At 36.3% G+C, this 20,565-nt stretch overlaps 1 protein-coding gene across 5 annotated transcripts in view; it reads right to left on the reverse strand.

Moving 5' to 3' along the window:
* The window catches only part of CNTLN (centlein), a 341,438-nt gene that overhangs the window by 80,726 nt on the left and 240,147 nt on the right, over positions 1-20,565 (reverse strand). For all 5 annotated transcript variants that reach the window (XM_007176785.2, XM_057548126.1, XM_057548127.1 and 2 more), the window contains 2 exons: positions 8,871-8,961; positions 8,568-8,791 (listed from right to left, as the gene is read on the reverse strand). In XM_007176785.2, coding sequence (XP_007176847.2) covers positions 8,568-8,791; positions 8,871-8,961 — 315 coding nt within the window. The remainder of the gene's footprint in view (positions 1-8,567; positions 8,792-8,870; positions 8,962-20,565) is intronic.

Consider the following 20,565-nt stretch of genomic DNA (forward strand, 5'->3'; position numbering starts at 1 on the left):
GGAAGCGGCAAAAGGAGTTCTAAGAGGGAAGTTCATAGGATTTCAAGGTCACCTCAAGAAACAAGAAAAATCTCAAATAAACAATGTAACCTTACACCTAAAGCAACTAGAAAAAGAAAAACAAAGGAAACCCAAAGTTAGGAGAAGGAAAGAAATCATAAAGATCAGAGCAGAAAGAAATGAAATAGAAACGAAGAAAATGATAGCAAAGATCATAAAACTAAACCTTGGTTCTTTGAGAAGATAGACAAAATTGATAAAGGTTTAGCCAGATTCATCAAGAAAAAAAGGGAGAGGACTCAAATCAATGAAATTAGAAATGAAAAAGGAGAGATTACAACTGACACCGCAGAAATATAAAAGATCATAAGAGACTACTACAAGCAACTATATGCCAATAAAATGGACAACCTGGAAGAAAGGGACAAATTCTTGGAAAACTACAACTTTCCAAGACTGAACAAGGAAAAATTAGAAAATATAAACAGACCAATAACAGGTAATGAAATTGAAACTGTAATTAAAAATCTTCCAGGGCTTCCCTGGTGGCACAGTGGCTAAGAAAACGCCTGCCAATGCAGGGGACATGGGTTCGAGCCCTGGTCCGGGAAGATCCCACGTGCTGCAGAGCAACTAAGCCCATGCGCCACAACTACTGAGCCTGCGTTCTAGAGTCCGTGCACCACAACTACTGAAACCTGCGCGCCTAGAGCCCGTGCTGTGCAGCAAGAGAAGCCACCACAATGAGAAGCCTGTGCACTGCAAAAAGAGTAGCCCCTGCTCACCGCAACTAGAGAAAGCCCGCGTGCAGCAAAGAAGACGCAACAAAGCCAAAAATAATAATAAATAAATAAAATAAATACATTTATAGAAAAAAAAATCTTCCAGCAGAGAGGGTGTGGAGAAAATAGAATCCTCTTGCACTGCTGGTGGGAATGTAAATTGATACAGCTACCATGGAGAATAGTATGGAGGTTCCTTAAAAAACTAAAAATAGAACTACCATACGACCCAGCAATCCCACTACTGGGCATATACCCTGAGAAAACCATAATGCAAAAAGAGCCATGTACCACAATGTTCATTGTCGCACTATTTACAGTAGCCAGGACATGGAAGCAACCTAAGTGTCCATCGACAGATGAACGGATAAAGAAGATGTGGCACATATACACAAAGTAATATTACTCAGCCATAAAAAGAAATGAAATTCAGTTATTTGTAGTGAGGTGGATGGACCTAGAGTCTGTCATACAGAGTGAAGTAAATCAGATATAGAAAAAGCAACACCATATGCTAACAAATAAATATGGAATCTAAAAAAAAAAACAGGTTCTGAAAAACCTAGGGGCAGGACAGGAATAAAGATGCAGACATAGAGATTGGACTTGAGGACACAGGGAGGGGGAAGGGTAAGCTGGGACGAAGTGAGAGAGTAGCACTGATATATATATACACTACCAAATGTAAAACAGATAGCTAGTGGGAAGCAGCTGCATAGCACAGCGAGATCAGCTTGGTGCTTTGTGACCACCTAGAGGGGTAGGTTAGGGAGGGTGGGAGGGAGACGCAAGATATGGGGATATATGTATATGTATAGCTGATTCACTTTGTTATAAAGTAGAAATTAACACATTGTAAAGCAATTATACTCCAAAAAAGATGTTAAGAAAAAAAAAAACATAAAAAAAAAAACTTCCAGCAAATAGAAGTCCAGGACCAGATGGCTTCACAGGTGAATTCTATCAAACATTTAGAGAAGAGTTAACACCTATCCTCCTCAAACTCTTCCAAAAAATTGTGGAGGGAGGAACAATCCCAAACTCGTTTTATGATGCCATCATCACCCTGATACCAAAACTAGACAAAGACACTACAAAAAAAGAAAATTATAGACCAATATCAATAATGAACATAGATGCAAAAATCCTCAACAAAATACTAGCAAATAGAATCCAACAACACATGAAAAGGATCATACACCACGATCAAGTGGGATTATTCCAGGGATGCAAGGATTCTTCAATAAATGTAAAACAATCAATGTGATACACCATATTAACAAATTAAAGAATAAAAACCATATGAACATCTCAATAGATGCAGAAAAAGTTTCTGACAAAATTCAACACCCAATTATGATAAAAACACTCCAGAAAGTGGGCACAGAGGGAACCTCCCTCAACATAATAAAAGCTATATATGACAAACCCACAGCAAATATCATTGTCAATGGTGAAAAACTGAAAGCATTTCTTCTAAGATCAGGAACAAGACAAGGATGTCCACTCTTGCCACTATTATTCAACATAGCTTTGGAAGTTTTAGCCACTACAATCAGAGAAGAAAAAGAAATAAAAGGAATCCAAATCGGAAAAGAAGAAGCCAAACTGTCACTGTTTGCTGATGACATGATACTATACATAGAAAATCCTAAAGATGCGACCAGAAAACTACTAGAGCTAATCAATGAATTTGGTAAAGTAGCAGGATACAAAATTAATGTACAGAAATTTCTTGCATTACACTATACAATAACACTATACACTAACAATGAAAGATCAGAAAGAGAATTTAAGGAAACAATCCTATTTACCATCGCAACAAAAGCATAAAATACTTAGGAATAAACCTATCTAAGGAGCCAAAAGACCTGTACTCAGAACACTATAAAACACTGATGACAGAAATCAAAGATAACATAAACAGATGGAAAGATATACCACACTCTTGGATTGGAAGAATCAATACTGTGAAAATAACTATACTACCCAAAGCAATCAACAGGTTCAATGCAATCCCTATCAAATTACCAATGGCAATTTTCACAGAACTAGAACTAGAAATTTTACAATTTGTATGGAAACACAAAAGACCCCGAATAGCCCAAGCAATCTTGAGTAAGAAAAACAGATCTGGAGGAATCCAGCTCCCTGACTTCAGACTATACTACAAAGCTACAGTAATCAAGACAGTATGGTACTGGCACAAAAATAGAAATACAGATCAACAGAACAGGATAGAAAGTCCAGAGATAAACCCATGCACATATGGTCACCTTATCTTTGATAAAGGAGGCAGGAATATACAGTGGAGAAAAGACAGCCTCTTTAATAAGTGGTTCTGGGAAAAATGGATAGACACATCTAAAAGAATGAAATTAAAACACACCCTAACACCATATACAAAAATAAACTCAAAATGGATTAAAGACCTAAATGTAAGGCCAGACACTATAAAACTCTTAGAGGAAAACAGGCAGAACACTCTATGACATAAATCACAGCAGGATCCTTTTTGACCCACCTCCTAGAGAAATGGAAATGAAAACAAAAATAAACAAATGGGACCTAATGAAACTTAAAATCTTTTGCACAGCAAAGGAAACCTTCAACAAGACAAAAAGACAACCCCCAGAATGGGAGAAAATATTTGCAAACGAAGCAACTGACAAAGGATTAATCTCCAAAATACACAAGCAGCTCATGCAGCTCAATATCAAGAAAACAAACAACCCAATCCCAAAATGGGCAGAAGACCTAAATAGACATTTCTCCAAAGAAGATATACAGATTACCGATAAACACATGAAAGAATGCTCAATATCACTAATCATTAGAGAAATGCAAATCAAACCTACAATGAAGTATCACCTCACACTGGTCAGAATGGCCATCATCAAAAAATCTACAAACAATAAATGCTGGAGAGGGTGTGGAGAAAAGGGAACCCTCTTGCACTGTTGGTGGGAATGTAAATTGATACAGCCACTATGGAGAACAGTATGGAGGTTCCTTAAAAAACTAAAAATAGAGCTACCATATGATCCAGCAATCCCACTACTGGGCATATACCCCGAGAAAACCATAATTCAAAAAGATACATGTACCACAATATTCACTGCAGCACTATTTACAGTAGCCAGGATGTGGAAGAAACCTAAATGTCCATCAATAGATGAATGGATAAAGAAGATGTGGCACATATATTCAATGGAATATTACTCAGCCATAAAAAGAAACAACATTGAGTTATTTGTAGTGAGGTGGATGGACCTAGAATCTGTCATACAGAGTGAAGTAAGTCAGAAAGAGAAAAACAAATACCATATGCTAACCCATATATATGGAATTGAAAAAAGTGGTACTGATGAACCTAGTGGCAGGGCAGGAATAAAGACGCAGACGTAGAGAATGGACTTGAGGGCACAGGGTGGGAAGGGGAAGCTGGGATGAAGTGAGAGAGTAGCACTGACATATATACACTACCAAATGTAAAATGGATGGCTAGTGGGAAGCTGCTGCATAGCACAAGGAGATCAACTTGATGCTTTGTGACGACCTAGAGGGGTGTGATAGGGAGGCTCAAGAAGGAGGGGATATGGGGATATATGTATACATATAGCTGATTCACTTTGTTGTACAGCAGAAACTAACACAACATTGTAAAGCATTTATATTCCAATAAAGATATGAAAAAAAATAAAAGAGTCTGCCTGCCAATGCAGGGGACGTGGGTTCGAGCCCTGGTCCGGGAAGATCCCACATCTTGCAGAGCTACTAATCCTGCGTGCCGCAACTACTGAGCCTGTGCTCTAGAGCCCGTGAGCCACAACTACTGAGCCCACGACCCACAACTACTGAAGCCTGCACACCTAGAGCCTGTGCTCCGCAACAGGAGAAGCCACTGTAATGAGAAGCCCGTGCACCGCAATGAAGAGTACCCCTGCTAGCCACAACTAGAGAAAGCCCGCGTGCAGCAACGAAGACCCATCGCAGCCAAAAAAAAGAAAAAATAAGATTCATTCATGTTATATTGTGTGTCAATATTTCACTAATTTTGGTGATTTAATAATATTCCTCATATGAATATATCACAATCTGTTTATCCGCTCACTAACAAATGGACATTTCAGTTGTTTCTACCTTTTGGCTATTATTAATAATGCTGCTATGAATAATACTGCCTTAACATTGACTGTCTTTTTATATGGTGTCTTAAGGTAAGATAGAGGCAAGAGACTGGGCTTTCTCATTTCTTTTCTGAGCATGCAAATAGCTCTATGAATGCATGTGTCCTCTAGATTCCCAAGAATATGTCAGAGCCTTTCAAAACTCTTATGGGCATCTCATTCCCCATTCAAGCTGTTTGGTTAATATATTGTTTGACGTAAACTGGAATCCATCACCTCAGGCAACCTGAAGTTAAGACACTTGCCTGTATTGTAGCTGACAACCCCATCCACCAACCCCTCCCTGCCAAGAAGAAAGCTGTCCACACGGAATGAGATCAGAGTCCCTGGGGTCTTCCAGAGAACCACTGGATAGAGCAAATAATGACAATTAATTGGGAATGAGGCTTACAAGGAGCTCCAGTTCCATTCTGATTCTTCTGGTAGCTGCCAGGATGCATGGGGAACATGCATTATTATTTTTCCAAGGCTACTGCTGAGTTGGGACAAATTAAAATGCCTGTTCCATCACAGTTTCCTGTTCTTATCTAGACACATTTGTTTTTCTTGAATAAACACTCCTTAGATCCTTGCAAGTATGGTTAATTTCCAGAGTTTCAATGAAGAATTGTAAGTGATCTCTAATGTGCACAGAGAGTCTCTATAAAATGCTTTATAGTTTTCATGTAAAATACTTCTGCTTGATCTTCAATCTTTTTAAAGATAAGGAATTCATAGCTTAGAAAACTTGTAACTTCCTTGAACCATCTATTAATTCCCTTAGGAATATTACATTAACCCTTAGAAGACTTGGTTCTGTACCCAGTGTTATGAAAATGTTGATTCTCAACAATTTTTGCCCTTTTTTCCATTGCTTTTATGGAAGAGTAAATTTTCAAAGTCCTTACACTAATAGTGATATATGCTACAACATGGATGAACTTTGAAAACATTAAGTGAAAGAAGCCAGACACAAAAGGCCATATATTGTCGATTCCATCTATATTAAATGTCTAGAATATGCAAATCCAAATAAACAGAATGTAGATTAGTGATTGCCTAGGGCTCAGAGAGATGGAGAAATAGAAGGATGATAAGCAAAGGGTTCAGGGTCTCTTTCTGATGTTATGAAAATGTTCTAAAATTGATTTTGGTGATGGTTGCACAACTTTGTCCATATTGTAACAACCACTGAATTAAATGATAGAATTGTCTGGTATGTGAATTATGTTTCATTAAAGTTACTGCCAAAAATAATAATAGTGGGTGATTTTACCCACTCTCAATAATTGATACTTCATTTGCCTCACTCTCAATAACTGACAGAACTGAACAGAAAATCAGCAACGACAGAAGAGTTGAACATCAGTTATTAACCAACTACACCTAAGAGATATATATAGAACACTCAACCCAACAACAGCAAAATACAAATTCTTATCAAGTGCAAATGGAACATTCTCCAAGATCTACTATATGCTAGATCACAAAACAAGTCTTAATACATTTATAAAAACCAGATCATAGAAAGTAACTTCCAGTGTAAGTTTGGAACATGGGTCAAGATTCGGTATAACTCCACTCTTGGAATAAAGGCCAAACACAGTTCCTATTAGTACAACTAGTATACCACTAATCTTTTATAAGTAAAACATTTCTAAGCATTGCTTGAATCAAAGCACTAGATATTGGAAGTAGGGAATTTATAATTTAAAATTATGTGTGATACTGGTTTAAAAAATTATTTTCTAGAATGATGAAAATATTACTTCTGTGTAAACAACAAATCATTCCTTATACACACAAATACCTTTAAGAATGGACACTTAAGCAGTCTCCCAAGGCAATAGAAATAAAAGCAAAAATAAACAATAATATTGGGAACTAATCAAACTTACAAGCTTTTGCACAGCAAAGGAAACCATAAACAAAATGAAAAGACAACCTACCAACTGGGAGAAAATATTTGCAAATGGTGCGACCAACAGAAGCTTAATTTCCAAAATATACAAACAGTTCATACAATTCAATAACAACAACAACAAAGAAAAATCCAATCAAAAAAGGGCAGAAGACCTAAGTAGACATTTCTCCAAAGAAGACATACAGATGGCTAATAGGCACATGAAAAGATGCTCATCATTGTTAATTATCAGAGAAATGTAAATCAAAACTGCAATGAGGTACCAACTCACACCAGTCAGAATGGACATCATTAAAAATTTACAAATAACAAATGCTGGAGAGGGTGTGGAGAAAAGGGAATCCTCTTACACTGATGGTGGGAATGTATATTGTTGTAGCCACTATGGAAAATAGTAAAGAGGTTCCTCTAAAAACTAAAAATAGAGTTGCCATATGATCCAGCAATCCCACTCCTGAGGATATACCCAGACAAAACTATAATTCAAAAAGATACATGCACCCCTATGTTCAGAGCAGCACTATTTACAATAGCCAAGACATGTAAACAACCTAAATGTCCATCGACAGATGAATGGATAAAGAAGATGTGGTATACACACACACACACACACACACACACACACACATACACACAATGGAATATTACTCAGCCATTAAAAAGAATGAAATAATGCCATTTGCAGCGACACAACTGGACCTAGAGATTATCAAACTAAGAGAAGTCAGAAAGAGAAAGTCAAATACCATATGATATCACTTATATATGAAATCTAAAATACAACACAAATGAACACATCTATGAAACAGAAGAGACTCAGAGACATAGAGAACTTGTGGCTGCCAAGCGGGGAGGAGGGGTGGGGAAAGGAAGGATTGGGAGTTTGGGATTAGTAGATGCAAACTATTATATATAGGATGGATAAACAAGGTCCTGCTGTATAGCACAGGGATTACATTCAATATCTTGTGATAAAACCATAACAGAAAAGAATATGAAAAAGAATATATATGTATAATTGAGTCACTTTGCTGTCAGCAGAAATTAACACAACATTGTAAATTGACTATACTTCAATACAAAATTTTAAAAAAGAATAGAGACTTAAGGAATAATCTTTTCTTTTTTATTTGCTTTAAGATTAAATTATGATAACCAGCAGTAAGGTATACTGTGTCTAAAAATTGTTACAGAAAACTCAACTCACCTGAGTAAAAATATATATAAGTTATAGGAACACATTAATATAGATATTCATATTAAAATCTTCACATTTTATACTAGTATTTGCAAAGAAGAGCTGGGGCAATTACTAGTTAATAATGTGATTTATAATGATAAATGGAAAGTTTTAGACATGGGCAAATGGGTGAGCTAAATGAATTTATGGAGCCTGCTTTTAAAACCTAAGATATAACAGAATAAATATCACATAAAAATGTTAAGGTAAAGAAAAAAACTAAGTGGAAAAGGAATTCTAGTAAAGTACTTGTCAAAAGATTTGGAGTTCTCCTTAATAAGACCTTATTTAAGAAATCTAGATATTAAACATTACATCAGCTAGCAGTGTCTGGGAAATTTTTAAACTCATAGACATGTCTAACACAAATATGAACCAAACAACACATGTAAAACAAAATATCCATTTTTATAATATAGTCTACTGTAATTTATTTGTAAAGTTCCCTTTACCTTTATTGTCTGTCTGCTTGTTTGAAACCGCTGATCAGACACTTGCCTCTGGTGAAGGAGCTTTTCATTGACTTCTTTATATTCTTTAATAGCCAGTTCTGCTGCTTTTTTGGAATTCAAAAGTACACTGTTCTGTTGTTGCAAGGATACTATACGTTCTCGTAATAAAATAATACTGCTATTTGACTTCTGGGCCGTTATAGTTTTCCAATTTTCTCTGTTAACTATATAAAAATAATGTTAATAATTTTTTGAAAAATCTCATTAAATTAAAAAGACTGTTAATTTCATATGTATTCTTACCTCTGGTAGGACCTGTCGTACGTGAGCTCTTTTGAATATTACTATTCTTCTTTTGAAAAGTTGGTTTTTCGGCATTCTTGTGAAAATAATTCTAAATTTGAAAGTTTCATAAAAATTAGATTATTACTCAATAACAATTTCAGGTGAGCCAACATAGTATACAATACTTCTTTACTTAAAAACATATTTGTGCAGAGTAAAAAAGAAGTCTGGACAATAAAATTCTATAATTGATGCCAAGAACTCATAAATGAACATAATACGTGCACTAACGACCTAGCAGGTAGAAGATAAAAATACAAAAATGAACCCAAAAGTAGTAGAAATTTAACCTATGAACAGTTTAAAAAGCTAGGAGCAAAAATAGTAAAAGTGACAAAAATAAAATAACTATATTTAATAACGTATTCTCTGGGAATCTAGTTCCTTTTCTCAAATACTGTTCTCCATTGTAGAATGAAAACTCCCTTCTGACAAATGAAGCTAAAATAATGTTGATGATAATAAAGTAACTTTCCATGAATCTGTATCTTTTCCTCATGACATTCCAACGCACTGAGACTAAATAAAATGAAGCCACATTGACTTTTGTTCCAAACCGTTTCACCGATGTATAAAAGCTTTCCCGAAACAAAAATTTAAATAGGAATATGTTTCAAAATATTATAAACCCGAATAATAAAATATGTGGTCTTGTTTAAGAATTTATTGCCCAGAAAACAGGAAAAATATCAATCTACAAAACTATTTCTTTAAAAAAAGGAATTTTTTTCAAACAACCCAATTCAGGAACATATAATTATAATAAAAATGGAAGGAAAAAATAAATTTGACCAAATGTTACTTTGACAACGAGCCATATATTTTATATCAACAGATACATAAACTATACTATATTATACATAAGGTATGGCCCTAAAGTAATAGAACTGATTTATTAACACAAATACCAGAAACTCCTATCTAAGATAGGGTTTTCCTTTAAACGAATTACTTTCCTTTAAACGAACTATGTTTCATTAAATATCTCATTTGAACTTGTCTTCAGAACCAGTATATAAGATATATTTTTAAATGTTTCATTCCCTTATTAAGATTCAGTTAATATTATGCGCTGGTCATGTATCTACCACTATAAAAAGATCCAAAATAGAACTATCAAATTACCAATATTAGTTACCAGACTTGATATCAAATTAACTGGACCTAAAATAAAAAAGAGGCTTCCATTTCCAGTATTATTACTGATCAGAAATCCAGAAATATTCTTATAATTTGAAGGGAGCACACTTAAAGCATGTTTTAAACATGACAAAGTGTTAAGGGAAATTCTGAGGCCAAAAATAAAGTAAAGCAAGAATTCAGAGGGACTTCCCTGGGGGTCCAGTGGTTACGATTCCAGGCTTTCACTGCTGGGGGCCCAGGTTCAAACCCTGGTCAGGGAACTAAGATCCCACAAGCCGTGCGGTGCAGCCAAAAAAAAAATAATCCAGAGAGACAAGTGACAAGCAAAGTGGCTAGCAAACTATAGAACAATTCATAATCCCCTGTGACCTTGAAATTCAATTTAAATACCAAAGCAGAATATAGGAGGAAAGGAAAGAAAGCCTAGGCCCCAGCTCCAGATGAGAAATTTGAAGTCACAAAGCTAGGGCACTGTATATAGCAATAGTCTGTATCTTTTTTTATTGCTGAGTAGGATTCTATGGTATCGACGTATCATAGTTTGATTAACCATTCAGCTATTAAAGAAAATTTTGGTCGTTGCAGTTTTTAGCTATTAAAAATAAAGCTGTTATGACCATTCATGTACAAGTTTTTTAGGTAAACAAATTTTCATTTCTATAAGTGTCCAAGAGTGAGAGAGCTGGGTTGTATGGTAAGCATATAATTTTTTTTTTTTTAAAGAAACTGCCTACTGTTTCCCAGAGTGCTATACCACTTTATATTCACACTAGCACTACATAAGAGATCCAGTTTCTCTCCATCCTTGTTAGCACTTGGTATTGTCGCTATTTTTTATTTTAGGTGTTCTAACAGATGTGTATCTCATCAGGGTCTTAATCTGCGTTTCCCAAATGGTTAATGATGTTGAACATCTTTATGTGTGCGTATTTGCCATCCATTTATTCTTTTCAGTGAAATGTCTGTTCATGTCTTTTGCCTGTTTTCTACTTGGATTGTTTGATTTTCTACTGTTGAGCTTTAACAAAATCCTTATATATTCAAGATATCAGTCCTTTGTCAAATATATGATTTATAAATACTTCCTCCCAGTCTGTAGTATGTCTTTTTAATCCTCTTAATAGGGTCTTTCACAAAGCAAAAGTTCTTAATTTTTGAAGTTCTCAAATTTGATGTTTTCCTTTAGGGATCATGCTTTTGATAACATGTCTAAAAACTCTTCAGCAAGTCTTAAGTCCCAGAGATTTTCTCTTATGGTTCCTTCTGAAAGTATTATAATTTGTTTTATACGTATATCTGTGATCTATTTCAAGTTAATTTTTGCATAAGGTGTGAGGTTTAGGTATAGGTTTATTTTTTTGCCTAGGGATCTCCAATTGTTCCAGCACTATTTGTTGAAAAGACTATCCTTCCTCTATTGAACTGCTTTTGCACCCTTTTCAAAAATCAGTTGTTTTCCATACTTGTGGAGCCACTTCTAGGTTCTATATTCCATTATGTAAGTATTAAACCTTTCTTCCCCTCTTGGTGGGTGTTTGGTGTCACCAGTCTTGACATCAAATTGAGTGGTGGGGAATGATAACATCCTCTGTGGGGCAGACACAAAACAGATACCTTATTTTTTGGTTAAATTTCCCATTTGGTTCTTTTTTATATATTCTATTTCTTTGATGAGAATTTCTATTTCATTCTTGAGATGTTCTATTTTTTCATTTGTTTCAAGCCTGTTTGTAAATGCTTGTTGAAGCATTTTTAATGACAGCTACTTTAAAGTGCTGTCATGTAATTTGATTGTCTATGTCATCTTGCTGTTACCTTCTGTTGTTGCCTTTTTTTCATTCAAGTTGAGGTGTTCCTGGTTGCTAGGTATAATGAGTGATTTTCAGTTATATCCTGGACATTTTGGGTATTATGTTTCAAAACTCCATATCTTATTTAAATCTTTTGTTTTAGCAGGCTTACTCTGATGCCACACTCATGGGGCAAGGAGGACCACCTCATTACTGCCAGTTGGGGATAGAAGTCCAGTCTCTGCTGACACCCTGGTTGGGGAAGGGAACCTCATTACTCTTGGTGGGGGTGAAAGTTCAGGCTCCCCACAGACCTCTGCTAATACCACCCTGCTTGGAAAATGGAGCAGGACTTTGTTTCTGCTCCTAACTTGGCCTCTCTTGACACAGTGGGGAGGGCGTGAGAGGCTTTATAGATATGGTAGGTTATGAAAGTCCGAATTTCTGCACTTCACCTCTGAAATCTAGAGGAACCCTGCTAGGAAACGAAAGGGGCATCTTTTTATTGCTGGATAGAGGTAGATGTCCAGCTCCCCATGTGGTCTCTAATGACATAAATGGAGGGAGTCATTACCATTGGCCCCTCACTGGTCCCTGTTAGAAGGAGGAGGGATGCCTTCTTATAGCCAGGTGAGAGTGAAAGTGTAGGTTCCCCACTAGGTCTTTACTGGTGGGGGTAGAGGTAGGGTTGCAATTTTTTCTGTGGTGTTCAGCTAGAGTAGGACAGTTATTGTGTAAAAGTTTTCTGTCTTACTGGGCTGTCCATTTCCTGGCCCTCTGACTAGGGAGAACAGGGTTTTACAGGGGGCTTTTATCATCTAACCAATTGGCCTTTCCAAGTTGCAGGTTTCTTCAGCACCCAGGCCAGGATATGTCAGGCAAAATGAAAACCCAGAGAACTCACCAACCATGTTCTTCTTCCAGTTCTGAGATCCCTACCTGGTGTGTCTTCTCTCTACCTTTCAGAGTCTTCTCATAGTTTTATTATTAAATTTATATTTATACAGTCTCTATCAAAATCCCAAAGGATTCTTTGTGAGAAGCTGATTCTAAAGAGCCAAGGACCAAGAATACTGAAGAGACTCTTGAAAGAAAACAAGGTGGGGGACTTGCTCTATTATCAATCAAGAGTACTATACAATAACAGTAATGAGACAGTATGGCATAGATAAATATACTGATGGAACAGAAGAAAAAGTCTAGAGACATACCCACATGTATATGCACGTGTGATTTACAGTAAAGTTGGTGTTGTTGAACACAGTGGGGCAAAGTGTAAAACTTAATCTCTATCATTCATCACATGCAAAAATCAATGCCAGACAGACATAAAGATCAAAACAGTAAATCAGTTAATATAGAAAAAGATAACAAGTAAGGTAGTATAAAAATATCTAAGTTGAAGTAGGTAAAAAATAATTACAGAGAACATAAAAAGTGCTATTCATACAGGAAAAAAAATTGTTAAATTTGACCACATTAGAATTACGATATTCTATTCCCCGAAAGATTCCACTAAAAAGGGTGAAAAGGCATAGCATGGAGAAGGGCAAGATATCTACAGTGTATATAATCAACATAAGGCTCATATATAGCATATGTAAGAACTCCTACAGATGAATAAGAAAAAGACAGACAACTCACTTGTAAAATGGGCAGAGACTTGAGGAAGCAATTCACTGAAGAATTCCAAATGGTCAATAATTGTAAGAAAGTAGTATTCAACACTTTATTAGTAATCACACAATGTAAATTAAACCCACAATGATATACCTCAACATACAAACAAAAGTGGCTGAGATAAGAAGGACTAACATAACAAATGTTGATGAGAAGCAGTAAAAATGTTTACAGCCTGTTGGTGGGTACAACACTTTGGAAAATAGCAGTATCACCAAAAATCTTAGAAACACATAGTCTATGGTACAGTAATTCTACCCTGTAGGAATTTCATTACAGACATGTCCATACCAGTACAGTGGAAGACATTTACAAGAATATTCATTGCAACATTATTTGCAAGAAATCCAAACTGAAGCAACCCAAAATTCAGCAGTAGAATGGATAAATAAATTGTGATATATTCGGACAATGAAATACTATATACAACAATAAAAATGAATGAACTCCACATAACACTGAATAAAATAAGGCCAGGGGGCTTCCCTGGTGGTGCAGTGGTTGAGAATCCGCCTGCCAATGCAGGGGACACGGGTTCGAGCCCTGGTCTAGGAAGATCCCACATGCCACAGAGCAACTGGGCCCATGAGCCACAACTACTGAGCCTGCGGGTCTGGAGCCTATGCTCCGCAACAAGAGAGGCCGTGATAGTGAGAGGCCCGCGCACCATGATGAAGAGTGGCCCCCGCTCGCTGCAACTAGAGAAAGCCCTCGCACAGAAACGAAGACCCAACACGGCCAAAAATAAATAAATAAATAAATAAATTTATTTTTTTTTAAAAAAAGGCCAGAAACAAAAGAAGACATACCTTATAGATTCCATAAAGTTCAAAAACAGGCAAAATTAACCATAATATTAGAAGAAATAAAATTATAAAGAAAAGAAGGGGAGTGATTAAAGGTAAGATAATGGCTACCTTTGGAGTGAGTGAGAAGTTCTACTATTTGCCAAACCCAATTGGTACAATTTGATCAACTGTTACTTTCTGACTGCCAACAATGTACACAGATCTACTCAAAGTAGTCTACACTAACACTCTCTTGTTTTATGAATAGAATTATGAGTTCCTTTTATTTATAAACTCATTAAGCTGCACATAATCGACTGCAACTAAACAAAATTCCCAATGATATAATGTATAACAAAATAGTTTTCTGTAAAATCTATTTATCAACCAACCACTCAATCAGCAGGTACTTAGAATATAATTCTTCATCTGAACTTTATTATGGTAGTAACTAAAATAAACTTTTGTCATCCTTGAACTTTTTCCTCTAAAGTTCTGGCCAAATCTCAAATAATAAACACTTTGGATTAGGTTTTTAAAGAACCTTATACATTACTTCAACGGTAATCTGGTTTTTTTTTTTAATCAAAAGAAAATAATCTTTTTTCAGTTTTTCACTGATTTACGTTGAATAGATAAAACTTTTGATGACAAGATGTATCAATGATAAGAATTATTGAATAAGTTGTTTTGGAACGTCAATATTTTAAGATTTAAAATATATTGGGGAGGGTGGGTGCTTCAAGATGGTGGAGGAGTAAGATGTGGAGGAGATCACCTTCCTCCCCACAAATACATCAGAAATACATCTACATGTGGAACAACTCCTACAGAACACCTACTGAAAACTGGCAGAAGACCTCAGGCTTCCAAAAAGGCAAAAAACTCCCCACGTACCTGGCCGTGTGACTGACAGGGTCTTGGTGCTCCAGCCAGGTGTCAGGCCTGAGCCTCTGATGTGGGAGTGCCGAGTTCAGGACACTGGTCCACCAGAGACCTCCCGGCCCCATGTAATATCAGTCAGTGAGAGCTCTCCCGGAGACCTCCATCTCAACACTAAGACCCACCTCCTCGCAACGACCAGCAAGCTCCAGTGCTGGACACCCCATGCCAAACAACTAGCAAGACAGGAACACAACCTCACCCATTAGCAGAGAGGCTGCCTAAAATCATACTATGTTCACAGACACCCCAAAAAACACCACCAGACATGGTGCTGCCCACCAGAAAGAAAAGATCCAGCCTCATCAGAACACAGGCACCAGTCCCCTCCAAAAGGAAGCCTACACAACCCACTGAACCAAACTTAGCCACTGGGGGCAGACACCAAAAACAATGGGAACTATGAACCTGCAGCCTGTGAAAAGGAGACCCCAAACACAGTATGTTATGCAAAATGAGAAGACAGAGAAATACACAGCAGATGAAGGAGCAAGATAAAAACCCACTAGACCAAACAAATGAAGAGGAAATAGGCAGTGTACCTGAAAAAGAATTCAGAGTAATGATAGTAAAGATGATCCAAAATCTTGGAAATAGAATGCAGAAAATGCAAGAAACATTTAACAAGGACCTAGAAGAACTAAAGAGCAAACAAACAATGATGAACAATACAATAAATAAAATTAAAAATTCTCTAGAAGGAATGAAGAGCAGAATAACTGAGGTAGAAAAACGGGTAAGGGACCTGGAAGATAAAATACTGGAAATAACTACCGCAGAGTAGAATACAGAAGAAAGAACCAAAAGAATTGAGGACAGTCTCAGAGACATCTGGGACAATATTAAATGCACCAACATTCGAATTATAGGGCTCCCAGAAGAAGAGAAAAAGAAAGGGACTGAGAAAATATTTGAAGAGATTATAATTGAAAACTTCCCTCATATAGGAAGGGAAATTGTCAATCAAGTCTAGGATAAATATCCATACAGGATAAATACAAGGAGAAACACGCCAAGACACATATTAATCAAACAATCAAAAATTAAATACAAACAAAAAATACTGAAAGCGACAAGGGAAAAGCAACAAATAACATACAAGGGAATCCCCATAAGGTTAACAGCTGATCTTTCAGCAGAAACTCTGCAAGCCAGAAGGGAGTGGCAGGATATATTTAAAGTGATGAAAGGGAAAAAACTACAACCAAGATTACTCTACCCAGCAAGGATCTCATTCAGATTCGACGGAGAAATTGAAACCTTTACAGACAAGCAAAAGTCAAGAAAATTCAGTACCACCAAACCAGCTTTACAACAAATGCTAAAGGAACTTCTCTTGGCAGGAAACACAATAGAAGGAAAAGACCCACAACTACAAACATAAAACAATTAAGAAAATGGTAGTAGGAACATACATATCGATAACTACCTTAAATGTAAATGGATTAAATGCTCCAATCAAAACACACAGACTGGCTGAATGGATATAAAAACAAGGTCCATATATATGCTGTCTACAAGAGACCACTGCAAACCTAGGGACATGTACAGACTGAAAGTGAGGGCATGGAAAAAGATATTACATGCAAATGGAAATCAAAAGAAAGTTGGAATAGCAATTCTCATATCAGACCAAATAGACTTTTAAATAAAGACTATTACAAGAGACAAAGAAGGACACTACAGAATGATCAAGGTATCAACCCAAGAAGAAGATATAACAACTGTAAATACTTACACACTCAACATAGGAGCACCTCAATACATAAGGCAAATGCTAACAGCCATAAAAGGGGAAATCGACAGTAACACAATCACAGTAGGGGACTTTAACACCCCACTTTCACCAATGGACAGATCATCCAAAATGAAAATAAATAAGGAAACACAAGCTTTAAATGACACATTAAACAAGATGGACTTAATTGATATTTATAGGACATTCCATCTAAAACAACAGAACACATTTTCTTCTCAAGTGCTCATGAAACATTCTCCAGGATAGATCATCTCTTGGGACACAAATCAAGTCTTGGTAAATTTAAGAAAATTGAAATCATATCAAGTATGTTTTTTGACCACAACGTTATGAGACTAGATATCAGTTACAGGAAAAACACTCTAAAAAATACAACCAAATGGAGGCTAAACAATATGCTACTAAATAACCAAGAGATCACTGAAGATATCAAAGAGAAAATCAAAAAATACCTAGAAACAAATGACAATGAAAACATGACGACCCAAAACCTATGGGATGCAGCAAAAGCAGTTCTAAGAGGGAAGTTTATTGCAATACAATCCTACCTCAAGAAACAAAAAAACTCTCAAATAAACAATCTAACCTTACACCTAAAGCAATTAGAGAAAGAAGAACAAAAAAAAACCCCAAAGGTAGCAGAAGGAAAGAAATCATAAAGATCAGAGCAGAAGTAAATGGAAGAGAAATGAAGGAAACAATAGCAAAGATCAATAAAACTAAAAGCTGGTTCTTTGAAAAGATAAACAAAATTGATAAACCCTTAGCCAGACACATCAAGAAAAAAAGGGAGAAGACTCAAATCAACAGATTTGGAAATGAAAAAGGAGAAGTAAAAACTGACACTGCAGAAATACCAAGGATCATGAGAGATTACTACAAGCAACTCTATGCCAATAAAATGGACAACCTGGAAGAAATGGACAATTCATAGAAAAGCCCAACCTTCTGAGACCGAACTAGGAAGAAATAGAAAATATAAACAGACCAATCACAAGCACTGAAATTGAAACTGTGATTAAAAATGTACCAACAAACAAAAGCCCAGGACCAGATGGCTTCACAGGTGAATTCTATCAAACATTTAGGGAAGAGCTAACACCTATCCTTCTCAAACTCTTCCAAAATATAGCAGAGGGAGGAACACTCCCAAACTCATTCTACGAGGCCACCATCACGCTGATACCAAAGCCACACAAAGATGTAACGAAAAGAGAAAACTACAGACCAATATCTCTGATGAACATAGATGCAAAAATACTCAACAAAATACTAGCAGACTGAATCCAAGAGCATATTAAAAGGATCACAAACCATGATCAAGTGGGGTTTAGCCCAGGAACGCAAGGATTCTTCAATATTTATTGAAGAATCAATCAATGCGATACACCATAGTAACAAATTGAAGGATAAAAACCATATGATAATCTCATTAGATGCAGAAAAAGCCTTCGACAAAATTCTACAACCAATTATGATAAAAACTCTCCAGAAAGTAGGCATAGAGGGAACTTAACTCAATGTAATAAAGGCCATATATGAAAAACCCACAGCAAACATCGTTCTCAGTGGTGAAAAACTGAAACCATTTCCTCTAAGATCAGGAACAAGACAAGGTTGCCCACTCTTACCACTGTTATTCAACATAGTTTTGGAAGTTTCAGCCACAGCAATCAGAGAAGAAAAAGAAATAAAAGGAATCTAAATCGGAAAAGGAGAAGTAAAACTGTCACTGTTTGCTAATGACATGATACTATACATAGAAAATCCTAAAGATGCGACCAGAAAACTACTAGAGCTAATCAATGAATTTGGTAAAGTTGCAGGATACAAAATTAATACACAAAAATCTTTTGCATTCCTACACACTAGTGATGAAAAATCTGAAAGAGAAATTAAGGAAACACTCCCATTGACCATTGCAACAAAAAGAATAAAATACCTAGGAATAAACCTACCTAAGGAGACAAAAGATCTGTATGCAGAAAACTATAAGACACTGATCAAAGAAATTAAAGATGATACAAACAGATGGAGAGATACACCACATTCTTGGATTGAAAGAATCAACATTGTGAAAATGACTATACGACCCAAAGCAAACTACAGCTTCAATGCAATCCCCATCAAACTACCCATGGCATTTTTCACAGAACTAGAACAAAAAATTTTACAATTTGTATGGAAACACAAAAGACCCCGAATAGCCAAAGCAATCTAGAGAAAGAAAAACAGAGCTGGATGAATCAGGCTCCCCGACTTCAGACTATACTACAAAGCTACAATAATCAAGACAATATGGTACTGGCACAAAAACAGAAATATAGATCAATGGAACAGGATAGAAAATCCAGAGATAAACCAATGCACATATGGTCACCTTACCTTTAATAAAGAGGCTAGAATATACAATGGAGAAAAGACAGCCTCTTCAATAAGTGGTGCTGGGAAAAATGGACAGATACATGTAAAAGAATGAAATTAAAACACACCCTAACACCGTATACAAAAATAAACTCAAAATGCATTAAAGACTTAAATGTAAGGCCAGACACTATAAAACTCTTAGAGAAAAACATAGGCAGAACACTCTATGACATAAATCACAGCAGGATCCTTTTTGACCCACCTCCTAGAGAAATGGAAATGAAAACAAAAATAAACAAATAGGACCTAATGAAGCTTAAAAGCGTTTGCATAGCAAAGGAAACCTTCAACAAGACGAAAAGACAACCCTCAGAACGGGAGAAAATATTTGCAAATGAAGCAACTGACAAAGGATTAATCTCCAAAATATACAAGCAGCTCATGCAGCTCAGTATCAAAACAACAAACAACCCAATCCAAAAATGGGCAAAAGACCTAAATAGACATTTCTCCAAAGAAGATATACAGATTGCCAACAAACACATAAAAGGATGTTCAACATCACTAATCATTAGAGAAATGCAAATTCAAGCTACAATGAGGTATCACCTCACACCGGTCAGAACGGCCATCATCAAAAAATCTACAAACAATAAATGCTGGAGAGGGTGTGGAGAAAAGGGAACCCTTCTGCACTGTTGGTGGGAATGTAAATTGATACAGCCACTATGGAGAAACAGTATGGAGGTTCCTTAAAAAACTAAAAATAGAACTACCATACGACCCAGCAACCCCACTACTGGGCACATACCCTGAGAAAACCATAATTCAAAAAGAGACATGTACCACAATGTTCAATGCAGCACTATTTACAATAGCCAGGACATGGAAGCAACCTAAGTGTCCATCGACAGATGAATGGATAAAGAAGATGTGGCACATATATATAGTGGAATATTACTCAGCCAAAGAAAGAAATGAAATTGAGTTATTTGTAGTGAGGTGGATGGACCCAGAGTCTGTCATACAGAGTGAAGTTAGAAAGAGAAAAACAAATACCATATGGTAACACATATATATGGAATCTCAAGAAAAAAAAAAAGGTTCTGATGAACATAGGGGCAGGACAGGAATATAGACGCAGACGTAGAGAATGGACTTGAGGACACTGGGAGGGCAAACTG

The sequence above is a fragment of the Balaenoptera acutorostrata genome, chromosome 6, assembly GCF_949987535.1.
Source record: "Balaenoptera acutorostrata chromosome 6, mBalAcu1.1, whole genome shotgun sequence".
In the NCBI taxonomy this organism is placed as follows: domain Eukaryota; kingdom Metazoa; phylum Chordata; class Mammalia; order Artiodactyla; family Balaenopteridae; genus Balaenoptera; species Balaenoptera acutorostrata.